The 24,488-nt window shown below is 39.2% G+C and overlaps 2 protein-coding genes across 4 annotated transcripts in view; both read right to left on the bottom strand.

The window, feature by feature from the left end:
- Positions 1–5,307, bottom strand: part of rph3aa (rabphilin 3A homolog (mouse), a) — a 47,086-nt gene extending 41,779 nt beyond the window's left edge. For both annotated transcript variants that reach the window (XM_066650849.1, XM_066650850.1), the window contains exon 1: positions 5,223–5,307. In XM_066650849.1, coding sequence (XP_066506946.1) covers positions 5,223–5,290 — 68 coding nt within the window. In that variant the 5' untranslated portion in view covers positions 5,291–5,307. The remainder of the gene's footprint in view (positions 1–5,222) is intronic.
- A 4,510-nt stretch (positions 5,308–9,817) lies between these two features.
- ptpn11a (protein tyrosine phosphatase non-receptor type 11a) lies at positions 9,818–23,726 on the bottom strand. Of its 2 annotated transcripts, XR_010796105.1 has the most exons (17): positions 23,536–23,726; positions 21,184–21,306; positions 19,968–20,162; positions 19,646–19,838; positions 19,396–19,515; positions 17,760–17,873; positions 17,538–17,634; positions 17,312–17,391; positions 16,906–17,064; positions 16,530–16,661; positions 15,996–16,150; positions 15,713–15,780; positions 15,410–15,561; positions 14,216–14,328; positions 12,540–12,640; positions 11,886–12,224; positions 9,818–11,802 (listed from the first exon to the last, which is right to left on the bottom strand). XR_010796105.1 is itself a non-coding variant. In XM_066651146.1 (16 exons), exons 1-15 carry the CDS (start codon positions 23,547–23,549, stop codon positions 12,571–12,573), a joined length of 1,785 nt encoding a protein of 594 aa, XP_066507243.1. In that variant the 5' UTR covers positions 23,550–23,726; the 3' UTR covers positions 9,818–12,224; positions 12,540–12,570. The 2 variants fall into 2 exon arrangements, 1 of the variants encoding a protein (XP_066507243.1); XM_066651146.1 differs by having other exon boundaries at positions 9,818–12,224.
- Between the last annotated feature and the right edge of the window lie 762 nt (positions 23,727–24,488).

Raw genomic sequence — 24,488 nt, 5'->3', positions numbered from 1 at the left:
AGTCCTTCACAGGGCAACACACACACACACCTACGGACACTTTTGAGTCGCCAATCCACCTACCAACGGGTGTTTTTGTATTGTGGGAGGAATCCGGAGCACCTGGAGGAAACCCACGCGGACACAGGTAGAACACACCAAACTCCTCACAGACAGTCACCCGGAGCGGGAATCAAACCCACAACCTCTAGGTCCCTGGAGCTGTGTGACTGTGACACTACATGCTGCGCCACCATGCCGCCCTATAAAATTACATAGTATTTTTTATTTAATTTTTTTTTAAATGTGGTATGCCATAGTGACACAAGTTCAGGCCAGTGCCTGGTAGGTGTGATGCCCTGTGATAGACTGCTGCCCTTTCCAGAGTGTGTTCCTGCTTTTTGCCCAGTAATTCCAAGTAGGCTCTTGATCTGGACCCACCATGACACCGACCAGAATGAAGTTACATAGAATAATGAATGAACTGGGCATGGTGACCTTAAAGACAATTGCTGCTTCTTCTGATCATCCCATTCTATTGGCAATGGATATCTATGGAGATTACACAAACTGTATGTGCCAGAAATGGGTGAGCGTTAAGTGACTGACCTGCCAAACTAAAAGGACGGTCTACATATTGCTGTACCCAAAGGTGCTTCCTTTTCTTGTCCAGGAGTCGTTGCATGCCAGATATTGTTGCTTTGTCTGTTATATTGATTATTTTATAAGAATACATGAGCAGGGCATATTAACAGATACACACAGCACCATTGTGGATTCTTCTCTGAGGCTGTTCAGTAATCGAATCAGGGGGCCCCAATATATCACAGCTTTATTGCCACCTAGTGGCAGTTGTACATTACAGCAATAAAACCTGGCACATGCTATTTCTATGAAGAATGGTTGGCAGTAGATCTTACACAGAAATGAACTGACACAAATCTGGAATACACAATTATACAGACCAGTCAGGGGCACAGATCAGTCATATCAGATTTTGAAAGGCTGTCCTGAAATGCATTTAGCTTGTGATGCAATTTAGTGGTGCAAATCAAGGCGAAGGTTTCCCTCAAGGTCAAAACACAACAAAGAGAAAGCATTCTAAGATCACACTAGGGATTTTCATTATATCACTGTTTTCTCAAATATACTGAAACTACATATGAATAATAATCATACTGAAATATTTAAACCAGTATTGTTACATATTGTTATTTTGTTTAAGGGAATCTGTCTGTACTATCTTTTTTTAATAAGGCCAGATTATCTACATCAGTTAATTATACACTGTAAGTTTAAATGACTGTAGACATCCCCGGTAGCTCTGTTCTGTAGAGTATACTGAGGTAACGGTGCTCTATTCAGTATCTAACACTAGTCTAAAGCCTACCCAACACAGTAGAAGCCGTTTCTGCAGCAAAGAGTGAATAAAAATATATATTTCATATTAATAACCTCAATTTTATAGGAAATATGGGATAAAAATATGTCACATGAAGTTGTCCTGGTTTCTCCTTGGTGTGATGGTCAGTCAGGGCTTGGGAGCGTGTATCCCTTCAAATTCAGGCTAGAGGTCAGGAACCCCTCACCAGGCCATACAAATGAAAATGCCAGAGGAGTGTGACCAGAATTATGAAGAGCTCTAGACGAGCTAAAGATTCACCCAGACACACATGAGGACCTGCCACAACCACCACATGGTAAAAGACAGAAATAAAGAGATATTTATGAAACCCAGTGAAAGGTCACATTAGCACTATTGACCTTAAAATGAAGTCCCAACCACACAAAAAACATCATATTTATGCAGTTCCATCAAGCGTAATTTATCGCCCAAAACATGTTTTATGAACAAAAGGAAGCATATTTAAAGTTGTAGTAGGAATACTATTGTGTAAAAAACACTACACTGTAAAAAAATGCTGTAAATTTTCAGCGAGTCTGCTACAGTATTTTACTGTAAATCACAGTATTTACAGTAAATTATTGTATTATTCAATTACAGTAATATGCTGTAAATTTGAAGTACAGTAGTGTTCCTGTAAAAATACAGTAAATGGCTGGGAACTCTGCTGCCAGTATTTTACAGTAAAATGTACAAGAATTTTTTTACAGTGTAAAGTTTTACTTTAAAATTACCACTTCAAAAATCATTGAGGCGCTACACAGGCTACTCTTGGCTCCAGCACTGCAGTAACAGTATTATGTAACTTTTGGAGGTGGGAAAGAAACCACCACTCCCACTCACCTCAACCTTGATTTCAGGACAATGCTGTAGGGGGAGCCCAGGAGCAAAAACATCAAATCGTACCTAGTGTTGCTTGAAATGCCAGACATTTACCTCTCTCAGGCAATTTTCAACCTGAAATCAAAATTAATCTGTGCACTTTATATTCATTTCTTGTCTTTGTTCATGATTCTGCATTCTTTCATTAAAATGCCCACCTCAAAAACCTTGTTCAATTTACATCACTGTGGACCAGCAGGCTGGGAAACAGCATTCATTGCCCAATAATAATCATAATTAACCTTGTACTCCCACCTCCACCTGTAACTACGCAAACACAACAGGAGCAGACTTTAACCACGGCATGTGTTTGCAATAATCTGTCATGTTTCTCGTAAATGGGGAAAATGGTGTGCAGTGAAATGTGTGTACTGAATGACCACTGGAGTAGGAATGCCTACCTTGTATCTACACTTGGCCTACCGGTCTCTGCACACTTTTGTATCCCCATTTCACCATCATAGAATTGGTTCAGCAGGGCAACACAATGGCAGCAAAACTTTTTAACACAAAGCAGCTCACTAAATATGTTTTAATGCTTCCAATTTCCATTTATTACACCTCTATACAAAAATATTAATTTACAGTAATTAAATAAAATGTATGTTTAATGACATCTAATTCGAACAATGGACACACGCTAGCATGCTAATCACAACCAAATACAATCTAATGTACTAAAACTTGATACAGAGCAATATAACCCGAAGCTATGGTACAAGTACAATGTCATCTCACCTGTATAAAAAATCACCTTGTTCATTCAGGAAATGAGGGAAGTCATTGGGTCATGCCCATTAACTGAGCTCATAAAGAACAGCTGTTAGATGACTAATGACCACAGTGCCTTAGGTAACATGATAAGGAAAGCAATCTAGATTACTTTTGCACCTACAAAAAGCCCAAGCAAACTTGTGGAAAAAATAAAACAGAATACTGGCTAATTACTTCAGTACCTCAGGGATGTTGTAGCCCATTAACTGGGTGCTCCTCGTAGTGTCATAGAAGCCCAGCAGCACTGGACGTTGTGAGCGACAGCCTGCACAAAGGGCATCTGCTGCCTGTGCTCATAGAAGACGTGTTATTTTCCCTGGAGTACTGTGTCAATCTCCTGCTGGTGCTGGCAGAGCTTCATTCCCAAAATATTTGATCCACTAATCCCAAATTTGTTTACGTTTGCTGTTACTGCAGCTACGTGGCTAAAGAAGCTCACAAGAACTGAAAGCTTATATATCATTAGCAATGTACAAACTGCCCAGCTTAATCATAAAATGTGTACTTCAAACTTTGCAGTGCTGTGATCCCAAACCTACTTGCTTATTAGTTCCAGACACAGTTATAACACAGAGGGGCAAAAGTATGTTGGCCAGCTAACATCATTTATGGCAGCCATTTAAAAAGATGAATTTTGTATGTGCAATTCATTCATTCATTATCTGTAACCCTTATCCAGTTCAGGGTCGCGGTGGGTTGAGTGCCTACCTGGAATCATTGGGCTCAAGCTGGGAATAAACACTGGAGGGGGCGCCAGTCCTTCACAGGGCAACACACACACACACACTCACGAGTCACCAATCCACCTATGTATTTTTGGACTGTGGGAGGAAACCCATGAGGACACAGGGAGAACACATAAACTCCTCACAGACAGTCATGCGTAGCGGGAATCAAACCCACAACCTCCAGGTCCCTGGAGCTGTGTGACTGCGACACTACCTACTGCGCCACCGTGCAGCCACAATTGATTCATTTGTATATATATTTTTTAATTCACCTGTAGTGGTTCGATCAACACTCAAACTTATTTGCGATACTTTAAAACTATCCACAAGATCAAATATAATTTACACTATGGTAAAAATTTTGTTGACCTCTCATCTAGAAATAATGGTAGGTTTTATTTGCGAATATTTTAAACTAGAGTTCTGTGAGAATCTGATTGCATGCAGCCACAAGAGCATGGTGAGGTCGGGAAAAAAAATATGATTAGTTTTGGATGATGATGGCAAATCTGTGGAATTCATTAAATAGTGCTAAGGAGAACGTTTCTACTGATCCAAGGCACAGTGTAGGGAGGTTTTCTAACCCACTTGCTGATGTCTTCCATGGTGGAATTAAATGCAAAGTAGTTGTAATTATAAAGTGCTCCTGTATGGTCAGTGGAGCTGATGGGCACTGATTGTAGACGCAAAGTAGGTGTACCTACTAACCTACTGTGTGTGTGTGTGTGTGTGTGTGTGTGTGTAAGAATTAAAAATATGAAGTTGTCTAAAAATTGAAACAGCAATCGCGGTCACATGATAACCCCCTTATTGCTACCCGATTAAGGAGGCGCATGCGCAGAACACCATTCTTGTGTACACTTTACAGATAGTTCCGACATTTTACTAATTTCTTCTTTGAGTATAACTGTAAAGAGACACTGTCCTCTTTGGTTGAACGTCATGTGTTTACCGCATCGTTATTCGTCATGTTTTGTTTAAACAGAAGACTACCACAACACGAATATCGTCAGTTGTAAATAAACACACTGCAAAACTGTAAAGGACAGTGAGAAAAGGCTAACTCATGTTTAAACACACAAAGTCAGCCTGATGATAGACGATGCAGGTGTTCGTTAGCTGACATAACAGACCCTTACAGTTAGTGTTCTACTTCAAGTGTGCAGTGGCATGTTAGTAGCAGTGTAAAACAAAATGTAGCTGGTGTCACGTCTCAAAAGAAGCATGTGCTAACCATCACCTTCCCAACTTTGTGACTGGGGGTTTAGCTAAAGGGTGGAACTAGTAATAATAAAACTGGCGACATATTTGAGTAAAAAGAAATGTCTGTCATTTCTGAGGACTATTATTACAGGCCAAATATTATCATAAGATCATTTTAGTTGTTATGTTGGATCAGACTTTTTGAGAAGGACCTTGAGTATCTGTGCAGGATACACATGAAACAGACTAACCTTTTCCATTTCATCAAGATAGCGGTCGATGACATCTCATGGCTCTCCGGGGATCCTTGTCTTCTCATGTTCAGAAACAGTACCCCTGGTGTGATTTTTAAGAGCCTGTTAGTTCTCAAACACTTTCCAAAAGGGCAGTGACAAATGTCTCAAAAAGGAAAAGGAGTCATCGACTTAACACAGAATAACAGAAAAAACAGAACTAGCTTACTAATCTCAAGATTTTTGTTCTCAAGCACAAGCATTAGTCATCTGTTAATTGCTAACTGAAAACTTGAAGAAATTGTTTGGTTTGTGGTGTCATTTCCATATACCACAGTCCAAGCACTGCTGGGTTTCCAGGCATTTTCTGTAAAGCTACTGATAATGAGAGGACTTCATCATCATAGCCTTATGGCATCTCAAATAAAGAATCTAAATATATTGTAAACATTCATTCATTCATTCATTCATTCATTGTCTGTAACCGCTTATACAGTTCAGGGTCGCGATGGGTCTGAGCCTACCCGGAATCACAGGGTGCAAGGTGGGAACACACCCTGGAGGGGGTGCCAATCCTTCGCAGGGCAACACACACTCACATATTCACACCTATGGACACTTCATGTGTAGCCAATCCACCTACACTGCCAGAAAATGTGTCACTATGGTGGTACTTTCAAGGGTATATTTACACTGTGTATATAACCGTCTCTGGCAAGTCAGCACTCCATAATGTTTACAGCTCACGTTTAGTCCCTACTTCGCTAGCCTCGAACTGGGTGCATGTAAGAATGGAAAAGTACCCGATCAGATATCAAATTTACCCAATGGAAAACCAAAAGTGCCAAGCCGAGCTAAGTAGGTTCCATGCAGTGGATAAGCCCCATTAGAAAGACTTGTAACAATTAGAAAGTTGTACAGGGTGGGCCATTTATATGGATACACCTTATTAAAATGGAAATCGTTGGTGACTTCCTGTTTGTGGCACATTAGTATATGGGAGGGGGGAAACTTTTCAAGATGGGTGGTGACTATGGCGGCCATTTTGAAGCATATCCAGTGGCCTTGAGGTTTCCATTGATGAAGAATGGCCCCACTATCTTTGTACCCCATATACCACACCATACCATCAAGATGTGCAGCACCTGAAACTACAGATACTGGAAGCCTGTGCTAGCATTTCTCCTGTGGTGTTGCTATTAATGTGTGAAGAGTGGGAGAAGAGGGTTGCATGACAATCCAACACAATGGGCAGCACTTTGAACACATTTTATAAGTGGTCAGAAACTTGTAAATAACTAATGAAAGAATTTGAAAGAAGTTATTAAGCACACCATTGTTTTTCTTGTGAAATTCCCAAAAAGTTTGATGTGTCACATGACCCTCTTCCCATTGAAAAAACAAAAGTTGGATCCAAAATGGCTGACTTCAAAATGGCCACCATGGTCACCACCCATCTTAAAAATTTCCCCCTCCCATATACTAATGTGCCACAAACAGGAAGTTAATATTGCCAACCATTCCCATTTTATAAAGGTGTATCCATATAAATGGCCCACCCTGTACAATACAAACATACAACTGAAATCCTAAATGATACAACACTACTGTACATACTTGACCAGCTAAACAGTGATGAGGCTTATATCACAGGTCCAACTATGCAATGGATATCCAATCCTACCAATCTAGATCTTCCATTCTAAAGAGCTCAGATTTTGTACACCTGCTTGTAACATTAAGAAGCTGCTGGAGGCTTTTATTACGGGTGAGGCATGTTAAGCTAGGTTTGGATCTATAATTTACAGGGTACATTTCCAGGACAAGAATAAATTCTACTTCTGGAAACTACATTATATATAGTATTAATCTTTAGTTTATTTTTATGTGATATATCCATCTGTGCGCATTGTAGTACATGTATTTTCATTTATCAGGATACAAAATTTGAAGGGAAAAGTAAATGACTCCCAATAGAAATGTATCCAGCGAACACCCATTTTCTAGATTTGGATAACAAATGTAAGCTCCCTTAATTAGGGCCTTCATGGGCTGAACAGAAAGCATTATGATACGTGTCCACTTGTAGATTTTCTTTCTGTGTTCCACTTTGTCACAAAAGCATTTCTATGTTGCAAAGGAAAAGAAGCATGATATACACAAATCAGAACCAGATAAGGGTCAGTCTGTTAGCATCTGATTGGCTAAACATGATTAATGTGCAAGTATAAAATGTAATCCAAATTTAATTTCACCACACCACGGATCATCATATACCATGTCACATAGCGAATCTCTTCATTAAAATGAATAAGATAAAGTGCAAGTGCGTGCAATTACACAGAAGGTAGCCAGAACAAACCAAATATGATTTAATGCTCAACTGAGCTAAATTTGAGTGGAAAAATGATAGAATAACATTAGTTTGAGCACTATTTCCATAGCCCTAACAGCAAGTTTATTAAATTTAAGGTCTAGCTCTGTTAGTCATGGAATACTATTGGTTAAAATCATCTGAAGAAGTACACAGCCATATGGCACCATTATGGGAAAGGGCAGAATAATGACAGGTTAAGACACACATGAGCACCACACTGGCCATATCTCTTTGTTCGATTTCACAGCATTTTAAGGCAATGACCCTTCATTGAATTTTAGTACCTAAGGTTTGTACAGCCTAGGTGGATGGCAAAAATGATGCGTGTGTGTGTGTTCAATATATCTATGCCACTGACTTCCCACAGAAACCTTAACTGGATTATAGGGACTTTCAAGGGCCACACCGCCACCTATGGCCTACAAACCTCAGACATGGTTGGAGTGAGGATGTTTTTCCCTTGTTGTCTGTAACACGATTCACCATCATTCTCTGTGGCCTGCTGGCGAAGTCTGCAGCATGCAGCACCAGGGCTTCCATAACTGCTTACAGACCATATGACACCACAGGGTCGATGTACAAGTTGAGTATATTTCCATAGTGCAAAGAAATAAAGATTAAAAAAAAAAAAAAACTCAATGAATTTAGCTATATTAATGTGCACATGTGGTGGACAGCTTTAAACATGTATGCACAATTCATATAACCTTATAAAAGCATTAAATGAAATAAGATGCACTAGATCCCCTGCCCATGTACTCAAGGTCACGGTGCTCAACAGGACATCAGTTACATTACTTTTATGAAGATGGGGGCATTTTTCAGCTTCCAGGGTCCAAGGAAAAGAAAGTATCCAATCAAATCATCTATTTAACATAGAATAATTCATTCATTCATTATCTGTAAGCGCTTATCCAGTTCAGGGTTGCAGTGGCTCCAGAGCCTACATGGAATCATTGGGCACAAGGCAGGAATACACCCTGGAGGGGTCACCAGTCCTTCACAGGGCAACACACACTCACTCACACACCTACAGACACTTTTGAGTCACCAATCCACCTACCAACGTGTGTTTTTGGACTGTTAGAGGAAACCGGAGCACCCGGAGGAAACACACCTCACAGACAGTCACCCCACGTGGGAATCAAACACACAACCTCCAGGTCACTGGAGCTGTGTGACTGCGACACTACCTGCTGCACCACCGTGCTGCCTTACACAGAATAATTCATTCATTCATTCATTATCTGTAACCCTTATCCAGTTCAGGGTCGCGGTGGGTCCAGAGCCTACCTGGAATCATTGGGCGCAAGGCGGGAATACACCCTGGAGGGGGCGCCAGTCCTTCACAGGGCAAAACACAAACACACACACACACACATTCACACAGAATAATTGATTATTTAAAATATATTAATTTTGTGTTGTTTAAAGTTAATACAATTGTCATATTTGTGACATGACAAATAATTTAAAGTCTTAGAATTATAGAATTATCCATATGTAATTTACATGCCAAATGTTTAACTCCCATTTAAGAGTCACATCAAGAAATGTTTCCAAAAGAAAATAATTAAATCAGTTGTGTTTAATTAAAAATTGAGAGCTATATTTTAGTTAATGTTCAGTCAAATTCCAGTGAGTCTTTGGGCACATGGTTGAAATGAGTTGATGTGAGTTTGGGCACAAGGCTGATGTTTTTGCACTTGCCTTTGTGATAAGACAGGTCCAACACAGGTCCCTGTTTGACCCAACTTGTGACAGATAATATTCATTCATTCTTTATCTGTAACCGCTACAATCCAGTAAAGGGTCACGGTGGGTCTAGAGCCTACCTGGAATCACTGGGTGCAATGCGGGAATACACCCTGGAGGGGGCGCCAGTCCTTCACAGGTCAACACAGACACACACACATTCACTCACACCTACGGACACTTGAGTCGCCATCCACCTACCAACGTGTGTTTTTGGACTGTGGGAGGAAACCGGTGCACCCGGAGGAAACCCACGCAGACACAGGGAGAACACACCAAATCCTCAAAGTCACCCGGAGCCACTGTGCCGCCCGACAGATAATATGGTGAACAGAATGAACCCTAACTTGACCCTACAAATTAACAGTAATCAAATCAGTATTTACCCCCCACACCCCAATTAACAAAACCCGGTCTGACTTCTTCACAGTACTGAATTTCGAACTTTAAAAAATAAAAAGCCAACACTAAAGATGTGAGCTTGTTGTTTATTGTTATTGACAAATTGATTAATGGTTAATTGCATTGCTAGCCTAACAACACAATAAACCCTTATTAGCTTTCGGCAATGCTCACATTCTGCCATGAGAAAGTTGCTGGGTTAAACATACAGTATATCTTATTGGCAATTAGATATGTTTAGTAAGTACATTCTCATCTACAAGATATTCATGTACAATATACAAGTTCAAAAATATAGTTTGTTTGCATTGAGTTCATTTTCCACTTATTCTCTTCAGGATGACAAAATTCACATTAGTTTGCTTGGGGCTGTAAATCTCAGATGTAATTATAGTAATTCTGAAGAGTACTGGATTTGGACATATGAAGAAATAAAGGCAGGGGCTTGCCAAAGACAGGTGTCTGTGTACAGGAAAGTGGATTCATGTGGATGACAAAATGTATGGCCAAAAGCAAAAATAAAAAATAGGCCTCAAGAAGCTGACAGCTTACAGCTTATCAGCAGTTTTCTGAAGACATTCTTACAATCACACACCCACATAGAGAGCACAACCACTCCACAAGTAAGACACAGTCACACTCGCACACGCTACAGTACAATAAATGGACACATTACAGTACACTGGATGAGACCCCTGACCTAATTGGCAGTCCTCACCTGTAAGAAAACAGAAAATAGAATCAAAGAACACTTTGCTTCTTAGATATCCTCGAAGACCATTTTTTCCAAGGCGAATGTATTTAGAGAAAAGGTCAATCTCCAACACTATGAATATAATTCAATGGGCAGAATTACATTCATAAGGCTATTGGCTATTAATACAGAGTCTGAGCTTGTCAAATGTGTATGAGGCAAGCAATGGGGCTGGAAAACAATACACATTTGAAATGATGAGGCTGGAAATAAATGTCCAAGAGATTGTGAAAAATACATTAAATAACAAAAGTGGGAATTTCATTGAAAAAAAAAAAAAACACAAAAAACATTAACAATTTTAAGCACTTAAATCCATAAAGGAAAAAGACAGTAAATTTTGGTTTAGTTAAGCAAGTAAAGACAGTAACAAGTGATCTGAACCTGCCCGTGAAACTAGTGTTAGAAATGAAACGAAAAACAAAACAAAAAGGACACATACCATAGACAGGTGGCTGCGTATAAAAGTTCCAATCAAAAGTCAAGGTTTTTCCATCATAGAAGACCCAACAGCACTTCGAAGCTCAACATGTTAATGTGCAGTCACTTTCTTCAACAGAAAATAAGCTCACATGGTGCTTTTACATACATCATAAACTATTCTTTTTTTATTATTATTTTTTTAAAAAGGCAACAGCGTATATTTAAAAGAAAAAAACAAAACAAAAACAAAAGAAAAAAAGCATTAAAAAGTCACAGCGGCCAAGCAGTGAAAGCTAGGCCTGTCAGGTGGCATGGTATGGGCACAGTAATGCTTCAGTAACGTTTGACACAATCAGGATGGGAATGGGAATAAAAATTGGCAAGAAAAAAAAAAAAAGAAGAAGAAAACAAAGGGCTTCCCTTAATAAAAGTCCCAGGATTTCTTCTGTTGGGACATTTCTCAACTTCTCACAAGGGACGAAAAAAGGCAAACTGATGGATTGTCTCCTCCGTATGCGCTGTGCACTAGGATAGGAGGGCATACTGAAGTGGGCCCTCAATAACAGCACACTCACATACTGGTCACGTCAGCAACTGAAAGGCATCCCTGGTTTGAGTCGGTCAAATCATGAAGGTGGCACAGACGGGCAGCAAACATTCTCCTTCGGTAACAGGTTTAGGCTATTCAAACACTGGATTCAAAACGCAAAAAGACATACTGCTTTTGTGATGAATACTTCCCTTTAGCTGTCCATTATGCCCTGTTCCCATATCACTAAGAGAAAAGACTATTAGGGTTGACTTACTGCGGCTGGGTGTTTTTGGCACAGGCCTTTCTTTTCCTCTGAGAAAAATCATACTTGCTGCCCTGTATTCAAACAATGTTCCTTTGGTAAAAAAAAATATAATAATAATAAAAAAACAACAAAACAGAAGCAAAGACACAGAAAAAGGAGAACAACAACTAAACCTTTGTTTCTCTACACTTTTCCAATTGTAGCCTGAATTGATTGTGGAGACTTTGGTAGCCGTAGCAGTTTGTTTTGCAAGGGCTCGCTTGTCTCCGTACTCAGGAATAAGGCTTCATGATGTTCACAGTGGTTTCTTAGCTTGGGGGTTTAAAAGGCTGCGTTGCAGGTCGGAGAAATGAAGTTAACTCCATCCACATGTCTTTTGAGCCCTCACAGACTGGTCTCCATGTTCTTCCTCCTTTTTTATGGTTTCTTTTTGTTTGTTTTTTTACCTTTCTGTGTAGCAATGATCACATTTCAGGCATTCAGGTGCGGTTGGCGAAAACAAAAAATGGTTCCTGTTGAAATATAAAACAGCATTTAGATGGGAAGGTAATTAGCTTCAGCATTTCTGACAAATACAATGAGAAAACAAAACCAATCCGCATTTCATATGGCAGTAACTGAAAACCATACTACTGTAGCCACAAAATCTGTTGCATGTGGACAGTAACTTCAAGGCCATTAATGCCATTCACCGTCTGCGCAATATTTTGAGGTTTGCTGCTCTTTTTCCTAATAAATACCAATCACACATTACTTACATTACTGTTTGTAAGGATAGCTTTTCCTCGTTGTTGTAGGTGATGTGCCATATAATGAAGAATTGTTACCTGTGTGCTGGACAGTGCTGGAGTTTAAGCCTCATCTGTGACTCTTCTGCTGCTGCATCAGACCCACGTTTTCATACACTCTAGAGTTGTCGTCCCGCATACTACAAATACACACAGTAAAAATGAAAGATGTGTACAATCAGCTCATACGTTCAACAATAGCAATGCACAAAATATCGGCGGCCAACGTACTATTAGCTGATATGTGGATTTGTTGTTATTGGTGTGATATTGGTATTTTAGCCGATATTACAACTGATAAATTGGCGCATTTTTTGTGCTTGCAGATATGCACTGACACCTGTAAATACACAACTATCTCTGCCGTGTGAACGTTTTTCCACAGTTTCTACAGAGAACAGTTTCTGTGATTAAAATTCTCTGTGGTGAAAAATATTTTAATATTTCAGCAATGCTCAGTACACACACATTGGTGTAAATACACAACACATACAGCAGGTTAAAAGACAGAAAGATACTCTCAACCACCACAGTGTAGGAGCCTTTCTGATGCAAATCACATGAAAACAGATATAGTCATTCAGCATCTGAATGGATTGATGATATAGGCTCACACACACACACACCTTCTAGTTCAACTTTGCCACTAGGTATAGTGATCTGAAGCTGCTTTGTGGAAACATCAGTTGTAAAACGCGCAATACAAATAAATTAGATTTGATTTGACAATATGCTCGTATCACATCACATTCCAAATCCATAGGATGTAATATGGAGTTGGTAATCCTCTTGCAGCTTTAACAGCTTCCACTATTCTGGGAAGGTTTTCTACAAGATTTTGCAGTGTGTCTGTTGACGTTTTTGCCCATTCATCCAGAAGAGCATTTATGAGGTCAGACACTGATTTTGGATGAGAGGGCCTGGCTGGAAAGAAGGCCAGGACTCAGTGTGGGCCACTCAAGATCTTCCCAGCAAACTCATTCAAGCAAGCCTTTATGGACCTTGCATTGTGAAGTAGGGCAGTAATGTCAGAATAGGAAAAAGGACTTTCCCAAACTGTTCCTACAAAGTGTGAGACATAGAATCATCCACAATGTGTGCTGGGAATCGTCACTCCACAGAACACATTTCCACTGTTCCAGAGTCCACTGGAGGAATACTTTAGTGAATGGTGGCATCCTATTACAGGATCACTTGAATTCAGTGAGCTCTTTAGGACGAACCATTCATTCACAATTGTTTGTAATAGAAGACTGCACGGTTAGACACTGAATTTTATACACCTGTGGCAATGGGACTGCACGAAACACCTAAATTCAAAGATTAATACATAGTTTGTACTTCCAGCTGAAACGTAATGAGCTCAATTGAATGAGATCAAATATATATACTTATAAGTAAAGAAAATCAAGATAGTTCTGCGTAGGTCAGTCTTACACTTTCCCAGAGCAGGTTGATATATATTCATTCATTCATTATCTGTAACCGCTTATCCAATTCAGGTTCGCAGTGGGTCCAGAGCCTACCTGGAATCATTGGGCGCAAGGCGGGAATACACCCTGGAGGGGGCGCCAGTCCTTCACAGGGCATTTTTTTAATTAAAGCTCAGCAAATTCAAAAATCAACTTTGGATATAACACCCATCCTAAGAGGTTAGATTGTTTTGTGATTTTCTCTGAAAATGCATCCTCTGTGTTTCATCTCCAGCTACTCACTCAGCACAGGTTGGCGTAGGAGTGCAGGGAGGCAGTGGGCTCTGGTCTCCTCCAGTCAGATCTGACAGAGAATACTTGATGTTTGTGTACTCCCGCCCTTTGATTTTGCTTTTCTGAAAGGAGAAGTCACAGGGGTTTTTAAGTAATTAGTGATTAGTTTTACACTTTCTTACAGAAAACATATAATACATTTATGGCTTGTTTTTTGTGGTGCAGTTATTGAAAATTTAGTTTATGAATCAATTATACACAGTTATACACATGTAAGAACATTAGGACCATCTCCTTTTTTCTAATCTCAGTGTCCATTCTGTGACCACACAAGAGCACTTTCCACAATTACAGAATGTAGCCCAGTTGTTGCTCTACACACTCTTTTTGTCACCTTTCACAGAGTTTATCAATGGCCAGGTATCCAGAGGACCACCACAGTGCAGGTCTCATTTGGGTGGTGTCTCAGGTCTCAGTGCTGCACTAACACTGATGTGGTGATGGTGTCGTGGGTTGGTACGAGTGGATCAGACAAAGCAGTGCTGCTGGAGTTTATATATACTGTGTCCACTCACTCTCCACTGTATTAGACACTCCTACCTTGTTGGTCCACCTTGTAGATTTAAAGTCAGAGGCAGTAACTCACCTGTTGTCACACAGTTTATGTTGGTCATTTTCTATTTTTTCAGTTGTCACTGGAGGCTGCCCTTCAGACAGGAAACATCTGGCTGGATATTTCTGATTGAATGGCTATTCTTAAAAACTCTAGCTGCACTGCTGTGTCTGATCCAGTTGTACCAGCACAACCTATAAACTCACACACCACCACCATGCCAGTGTCACTGCAGCACTGAGAATGATCTATCACCAAACTATACCTGCACCTTGGTGGTCCTTACAATTGAAGAACAGTTTAAAAGGAAGCAAACAAAGTGTGCAGAGGAACAGATGGAGTACATTCTGTTGTAGAGCTACTAAGTGCTACAGTATAATCAGGGGATCTGAGAGTGTAAAATAATATAAATAATGTAATGTGTAATTCCTTCTGGGACCAAAATCGCAGATTACATTAATGATAATACTTATAAGTTTATCTGGAACTGGAATTGCAAATAGTGCACATTGTCACTGAGGTCTCATTTGCCTTCTGTGACATCAAAACTGTGAACAAACAATATACTCTGCAGCCAAACACACACATACTTGCTCTTCTTCAATCCGGCGCTGCAGTGTCTCTATGTAATGCTGAACTGCCATGTAGATAAAGCGATACTGTGCCTCTGTCTGCACCATCCCTGATCGCTGTGAACGCACCATCTGTATAGTCTTCGGAACATCAATATCACAGTCTACTCCTGGAGGCATAGAACGAACAGGATTGGAGAATAATGAACTACACTCCTTTAAAATACAATCAACAGTTGCATTGTCATCAAAATATAAATTATAGGATACATCTTCCAGTTTCATCATTATCTGCCAAGTGTTTTGGGGTACCAGTATTACCTTTTTCTCTAATGATGTCTATTAAGATGTCAATCACGATAAATGTTCCTGTTCGTCCGATCCCAGCACTGATAAGAAAAACAAATATTAGAAAATAAATTAACAACATTTAAAAAGATCATCAAATCAATGACTAATTGTTTACTTGGTTGGTTTTACTGACAGTTACTGTATATGTGTATGAATCACAAAACCACAACTAATGTGTGATCTATTCACAAAACACATGATAGGGATTATAACCACGGAAATAAAAAGGAGACAAATAAGTTTTCACTCTTACCTGCAGTGGACCACAATGGGGCCAGCCTCCAGAATGCCCTCCTGCTTCAGCTTGACCTCCTCCAGAAAGTCCAGCACACCACCAGGGTCTGTGGGTACACCATGGTCAGGCCAGGCACGGAAATGGTACTGCCACACAGTGCGCTCCGTATTGCCCTGTACAACAAAAAAAATCACAATATCATTGACTAAGTTAGTCAACAATAAGTGACAGTTATAGACAGAACTTGCTCTGTAAGGGAATTATATTAAATTAACATAATAAAATAATTTATTATATAAAAAAATTAAGTTCTGGAATGTTTATTAGCAAAAAATACTACACATGAATAGCTATAGACCCGTCAAAAATAAAGGGGGGTTCTGAAGTTTCATTTCTATAAAAATGTAATTGTGTAGTGTAACTCAGTCCCGTTTAAACAGTTAGAGATCAGGTAACTGACCACCCCTTTAATCTGCAAGACTTAAAGCATGATAAATTGTTTTCACTGTCTGTTTTACATTAATGAATCCCATTTGTGCCGGATATCTTTACCTGTCCAACTTTAGAAAGCTTCAATTCTCTGAGGATGTAATCGTGAGCTGAGGTCTCCTTAACGTTACGCACACGCATGGCCCCGTATTCCTTTAGTGCTGACACTTCTGGCCAGTATTTCACACACTTACTCTGTAGGACATACAATAAGATTAGTTACCGGTTTCATCAGATCATAACATATACCAGCTGATACCACACAAAAATTCAGTTTAAGCATTCAGCCACACCTACTTCAGACAGGTCACCAGAAAGAACAAAACATCTGAGGTGACCCCATACATTCAGTTTCCATAAAATAATACAAAAACCAAACCACACCCGTAAACAAAGCAGAGATAATATTTTGGTGGCCTTCAGAGGGAAAATACCTTACCTTGCCCCTTTCAACCTCTTTAGTTGTCATAACAATGACTCGAGAGTTTTCCTGAAACACCATCCTCCAAAAGTCACTTATTGTATTCTGCAGGCAGCCCTGGGTAGCAATATAGCTTTTCTTTAATCTGGCATTGTTGCATTTCGCCTCCAACTCTGGCTGTAAAAAAGATAGAAGTGCAATTCATGCTGTTTACTGAAAACAGAACTGTTGCAAAGAACACAAACAGGACCAGCTCAGACAATCTATGTTCACAGTCTATTTTATATTATTTTATTTATTCTCCCTCACAGTTTATTCGGTTGTGTAAAGGCTAATGTCATAACAAACCTATAATACTATAAAGAGTTTCTCAAGCATCGAGAGTTTCACATCTCTATCAAAGTTGATATAATAAATTAAGTACCATGATGATGTTGGCGTTGATGTAGTCAGAGCCTGGCTCATTTGTGTCACCATCGTTAAGAACCACTCGTGTGTGATCAACTAAGAAGACAAAGAGACAGTAATTAATAAATGCCTTCAATAAACATGAAGCTCCTCTCAATACTTACTCTACTGTTACCTCTCTAGAAATCTTAACATATAAGACAATTGGAATAAAGAATAAAGAACAATTTATGAATACTTACAGGGTAGAATGTTTTTGTATCTGTTCTTGTTTTTGTTTTCTGGACGTTGACCCTCCTTGCGGCTGTAGAGCAACTTACACTCCTGCTGCTGAAGTGTCTGTGTTCAGATAAATATCAAGAGAATGAAGATCAAGAATCTAGCAAATATAACAGTGTGTAATAATAAAGTAACAATAATGTATTAAAACAATCAGTGTGGACCATCCAGGTGGTGGTTCTCACCTCAAACTCTTCCCAGAAGCCTTGCTTGACCTTATCGGTGGCTTCAGCAAGCTTGCTGAGCTCTCGCACTCTGCTCTCAATCTCAGCTGCGTTAATGCGTGTGGTGTTTAGAGGCTTTAAAAAGAATATTGCAATAGCATAGTTATGCAGCATTCATGAAAATCAATACAACATTCTGACACAGTCTCATAAAATCATTATACAGTTGGCCAACTCTTTAACTGGTGATATTCCATTAATGTTAAGTTAACTTAGCTTAAAATATATATAACAATCAACCATTTTTAAGTTAAACATTGGTCTAATGAAAAGCTGGGTATCAAGAATATTTGATGCCTAGGCAAATTTCTATACAAATTTACGACAATGACTTTATTATATCTTTTTTTTATTACAAACCAGAAGTGGGTGGGGCTTAGTGTAAAAAAATGTGAGATGTTTTAAGTGGTTATATTTCCTGATATCCATATGTAATCTATTCATGCATCAGTGTAGATTCTGAACAAACAAACTCGCAGATGCTAACAATCTTGGTATCACTACAGTATGGTTGAGGCCATTAAGCATCAAGCAGTGGTAACCTTTCCTTGCACCTATTGCCAGACTTTTGAGAATACAACAAGCCCACACAAACAATAAATCTTGTCAATATGCTAAATACCAGCATGTTTATATAAACATAAAAATATATTTATGTAAAAAAAAAACATTTTATTTTGTAACATGAAAGATTTATTTATTTATATAAGAATTATATAAGAAGGGCACCTGCACTGTGGTAGTTAAATGTATCTTTCTGTTGTTTAACCTGCTGCATGTATTTGTGTGTTTACTTCGCAGTCTGTGTGTGCATGTACTGAGAGTCACTGATATTTTAAAATAATTTTCACAACGAAGAAAAAAAAATCTCAGGAGCTGTTCTCCGCAGAAACTGTGAAAAACATCCACACGGCAGACATAGGTGTGTATTTACAGGTTTCAGTTCATATCCGAAAGCACAAAAGCACAGAATTATTGGTTGTAATATCGGCTAAAATTCCAATATCTAGCCGATAACAAAAACTAAAAAATATCCTCATATCGGCAAATAATACATCGGCCGCCAATATATTGTGCATCACTACATATAAATATAACACCTGCTCTTGCTCTGGGTACATACACTCCACATCCATTTGTCCATATGCAGCTGGAATTCCATGCTGCTAAATAATTTCATGTCACACTAATTTTGATTGTTCATTATAAACACACCAATGTTACTGAAATATCTGATTGTGAAAAACAAGAACAAGTCAAAGTGTGAAATGGAGTAGTTTAAACATTCATTCATTCTCCTCTGCAACCCCCTGAAGCTCTGACATGCTCTACTATCCAAATCAAATAATTGAAATACTGATTATTTGTACCCAGTCCTAGTCTAAACTTTAGCATAATTCAAACTGTTCAACAGACCCTTAAATTAACATGGCAGTGTTGCCCACCATCACTCACAGGCATGATTAATACGAATGTGTATATTGGCAACTGCTAGGTCTTGTATTTATAATATAGCACTCTAACATAATACCTAGTGGACATTTGTTATGCTCTGGTGTTATGCTCACTGATGGGAATAAATGAGAATACAGCAAACCTGTTTAAGCTGAAGCACCGTGCCCAGTGTTTCCACCATAGGGTTCTTCTTGTAATGTTCCACAAGGTCCGTTAAGGAGTCAAATTTCTCTCCCCCGCCAACATCATACTTCATGTCGTGCTAAAGAACAAACAGAGCAATGTGGTTTTATATTCAGACAGATGTATTTGAAACCTTTCAGTGCAAACAAAGCAGGCTTAAATATTAAATCAATGAAGATACTCCTGGTCCCATCTCCATATAAATGTACCTGGCAGCGGATCATGACATGGGTGACTTTGGGTTTGCTGTCACTACTGTCTGTCTTGTCATCTCCGGTTCGGACAGACAGCACAAAATCCCCAGGATGACTTTGGCTTTCTCTCACCAGGAAGCTGCCATTCTTCCCTTTCTCCGTCAGCAACTTCTCCGCTTCCCGACCCGAAAGGTGTCCGTGAAACCACCTTGGAGAACGAGACAATGTCAGGAGGATTTCTGTCAGACACCATAAAAGCAGTTATAAAATATTGTTACCGACTGTCCCTGACCACAAAACTGGGGCACAATGACAGCGGATTTTGCTGAAGAGTCACCTCTCTGAAGTTGGGTCCGCACAGTTAAGTGGGTATTTCAGCTCTATCACATCTCCATTCTTCTCCTTCAGCTGCCCATGGTGCTCCATGTAGTACTGTACAAGCTCAGCCAGCGTGGCAAACTTCTCTCCCCCATATAGGTCATAGTAGTCCCCTGTGTTCTGGATCTTAATGTGTGTGACTGCCCCATTTCGCCTAAGCAGAAAACAATACATCTTCAATTATTGTGTGCAGATATTTAGTGATAAATATTTCCTTTATTATGTACTATCCAGAAGCTACTACATAACAGCACACACATTAACAATCTTAAAGAAACATTGTGGAGGTTTAATGTAAACTTTTAAAGTTGTGATTCCCAAATTTAAAGATCATCTCATGGTCCATATGTTTTTCTTTAGACACATTCTGCACGTTAAGATGGAATAAAATAAGTGATCTGCTTGAGGGTGCCTGAAAACTAATGAAGGAAACATGAATATAAGTAACAAGCTCATTCAACATGTAGACAACAAACTGACATTAAACAGAACTGTTCAAAATCTATTTAGACAATTACACTAACGGTGAAAGCATGTGACAATCATTACAAGTACTGCTCCAAAAATAAAGGAACAGTTTGTCTTTCATGTGAAGGAAAACCATGTTGGGTGGATGCATTAATGACTAGTCTATGCAGAAACAGGGGTAAAAAGGGAAGTGGAATTTGAAATGGAACAAGTATTATACAGATCATATTCATGGAGCGACATTTCCCATACTTGGTTACCAGTTCTTCTGCATACATTCAGAATACAAGACCAATTACTACACATGATTTACTCTTATTCATTCTTTTTACTTACAATTATGGAACGTACACCAACAGTGCTATAGCAATAATGTTAATCTGTAACATGCCAGTACTGTCTATTTCACACCCACACAGTTATTAAAGAACATGTTTAAATTCTGCTTTTCACAGTGGGTTCTTTCAATGAAGCTGTACAGCTATAGGTATGGAATTTGTGTGTGGTCTGCTGGAATGATTTACCAGAAGTAAGAGGGTATGAAGTTCATTTGAATGGCTCCTTCCTTTTTTGTGGCTTTTGACATGAACAGAGCTTTATCATTCAACCTTCAGTTGGATCCTAATAATTGGGCACTCTACTTGCAATGAACAGTGCAGTGCTGTTTGTTGTCTGTCTGTCAGCACATGTTTGAAGTCGTTACTCACCTGACAGACAGGGTAAAGTCGCCAGGGTTGCTCTTGCTGGGACGAGCGAGGAAACTCCCATCCACTCCACGGGTAAGCAGAAGATTCTCAGCCTCCACACCAGTGATATTGGGGTGGAACCACCTAGTAAATCAATTCCAAAGACAATGGCTTAATTATTATTAGAAAAGAGATAACGTAAGAGTACTAGGCATTAATCTTTATTACTGCCAAAAAAAAAAAACACCCACAAAACTGAAAATTAGCATTCAAAACCACTAGGCTGTGGACCTGTATGTGGGGGCCATATGTACTTGGCTACAAAAACAGGCAACTACTGCATAGGGAGGTAGCAGCATAACCACAGAATCCTTTGTTAATTTTTAATGACATCTTTTCATTAGACTTATTATTATTATTATTATTATTATTAGTAGTAGTAGTAGTAGTAGTAGTATGTCACTCAAAATACATTTGATGTGATAATTTATAGACCATTATTTTAATCATTCTACCTCTTCACATCTCTGTCTTTCTGAATTATAGTGAAGACAGAAAACCCTGAATCTGCCACAAAGGCCCTGAAGACGTTTCCATCCACATAGCTGTGTGAGGCCAGCTTTTCCCCTTTGACAGACATAAAAACAAAGCTACACAATTTACTGGACACCAATGACCATGTGTTCACTGGTCACGCTGGACAGGAAATAAATCTGTGCCAGTAAGTTTCTCAACAATGTACAATTGCACAAACTGTTTGTTCTGCTGGTGACAGCATCAAGACTGCTGCATCTCACACTTCTCAGTTCTAAGATTTATCATTTAATTTTAGATCCAAGGTCGAACAAAAAAAACACAAAAATACCATCTAACAGACATCTGTTCCTGCAATGTGAGATCCTGGATATAGTAAAGTTCCACTGCTGTTTAACAGGAAATTCAGGGTCAGATTCTTTATTTCCTGCTCCCAAACTATTTTGTAGTAGCTACTTTTAGTCATATTTCAGTCATTCTATAACTGAAGAACAAAAAAATAATTCAAAATGTAGCTGGATGGAAGGTTTAGCAAATACAAAGTGAGAATCTGCCTGATGTGTCACATTTCTGTCAAACACAACCTGTTCATTATGATGTTGATTTGGTAAACACTGCTAGCTTGCCATCAGGAGAAATATGGGCAATATTATAGCACCACTTGAAAACAAACCTTAATTTCAGGTCAGCGAATAAGGAGGGTACGCTCTGAAATTTTAACAGTGTATACTACATTAAACACTTTAGTTGCCAATACATGGGATTTCTAAGTTAAAACATGAATACACTGCACAGACAAAGCAACCTTGTTAAGCTATTTTCTTACATATCATTAATTTTTTATGACAACTGTATAAACCATGAACAGTTTATTGATGTTTCCATTGTAGTTTGTGTAAAGGTGCATTAGCAGACTTTAACAAATAAACATAAATAGACCTCAGAGAGTATAAGAGATTTAACTGAGTCTGATATTTTTCTGGAAAAGGCTATTTCCAATGTGCTGGGACTGTAATGTTCTGCAGTCAAAGATATCTCAAGACAACGACTTTTTTAAGTCTTGAAAGTTTATTTTACTGCACTACATGAGAGCTATTTTAATTGAGAACACATTGAACTTCAATGTCTCAAAATGAATTTAATTTTAAAGGAAAACACAACTCAGCCTCAGCTTTATTTGGGCGCTGAAGATGCAATCACTGCTGACTTGTCTGGAAGAGAAAAGTGAGTATGAAGGTGGATAATGAAACACATGGGAACGCAAATAAAGCTTGGGTTCTTCAGGCTGTGTACTTCTTCGGGGACTACTGCGAGACTTCTCACATCTAATGCTTCGTCGGGTCACATTTTAAACGGGTAATAATTTGCCAAACGAAGTTTTAACCGGCGATACATTTACAGCGGAGGTCTGTGACGTGTCCACTACCGCAGGCGCTAAAGCTGACAAATAAACACCGTCGGGGAACTTCGAAACGTTAATGCCTGAATGTCTAGCTACTTAAAAAGTTTCTGACAAGATGTATTTGTAGCCTGACAGCTGGCCACTCAATTCGGCATGTCCCTCTTTCTCTGCTAAAAGCGTTAGCTGGTTAGCTGTAGCACAATACAGTAATGTTATCGTTACTGGAGCTCGCTAGCGAACGCGACCAAGTTTGAAATACCGCCTTAGCTTTTTCACAACAATTTAAACTTTTCCTGTTTAGAATTTAATTCGCCCCTAAACCGTGTTTAACCCACCCATGGACAACTACTCCTGTCCGAATAAGGATGACATTAGTTTATCTTTGGGTAGGCGACATCCCCACGTATCGTTTGTTTTTCCATCTCCACAGCGCTTACCTCCGAGATGTCATCTTTCCAAGCCTCTATTCCTCCACTCCAGATATGAGCTTCGACTTCTAGCTCGCTGCCCCGTGTAGGTTCTTACGATCGCCAAAATTCCCTCATAAAGAAAACAACCCGCTCAAAACGGGCTTAGCTCGACATTTGCTCCAAACTGGTCAGAGGAATAACTCCAAAACTCGCTAGGCCTCGGCATCGACTCAGTTGGAGAACGTCACCAAACATGCGACAAGGCTGAGCTGCCTGAAGCGGCCGCGGCCTCTAGCGGTGCACTTACAGGGCTCGGTCCCAAAGTGGCTCCCTGCTCCCTGGATAGTGCACTACATAGGTTAGGAATTATTAGAGCTTCCAGCGTACATTAAGGAGTGGTTTGGTGTACTGCGCAAAATGTGACATTTCCTTTTAAAGAAACTCATGCGAAAGTGTTTTTACCTGGCAGTCCTAGTGTTGTTTGTATGCTAAGCTCTATTGTGCATTAGAATAAACAGTCAAAGTAATATGTAAGCTTTTTCACTTTGAAACTGTAGTTTTCAACAGTCTCAAAAATACAAATACAGACAGCCAGTGTTTCTTACGTCATTATACATAAGCAACCAACTTCAACTCCCCTTCAACTTGTGGGGCAGGGCATTTGACCTACAGGCAAGTGGTGGAGGGGTAATGGAGACGGTGATTATGAAAGGAAATTGTGTACATATTACTTCCACTTGTAAGGAATTAGGGGAGTTTGTCTTGGAAATAACTTTTAATGTTGTATTTGACTGTGAATGTCATTAACATAGATGAGTTTTTAAGGGTTTAAAGAATGACAGGAGGGGAATTTTGGAAACAGAATTCATTTGAAAATATTGATAAGCTACCTCAAACAAGATTACCGTATAATAATAATCAGTCATTTAACAACAACAACAACAACAACAATAATAATAATAATAACCACTTTATTTACA

The sequence above is a fragment of the Hoplias malabaricus genome, chromosome 18 (genome assembly GCF_029633855.1).
Source record: "Hoplias malabaricus isolate fHopMal1 chromosome 18, fHopMal1.hap1, whole genome shotgun sequence".
In the NCBI taxonomy this organism is placed as follows: Eukaryota; Metazoa; Chordata; class Actinopteri; order Characiformes; family Erythrinidae; genus Hoplias; species Hoplias malabaricus.
The sequence above is the reverse complement of the archived record's forward strand: the minus strand, read 5'-3'. Positions and strand labels throughout refer to the sequence as shown.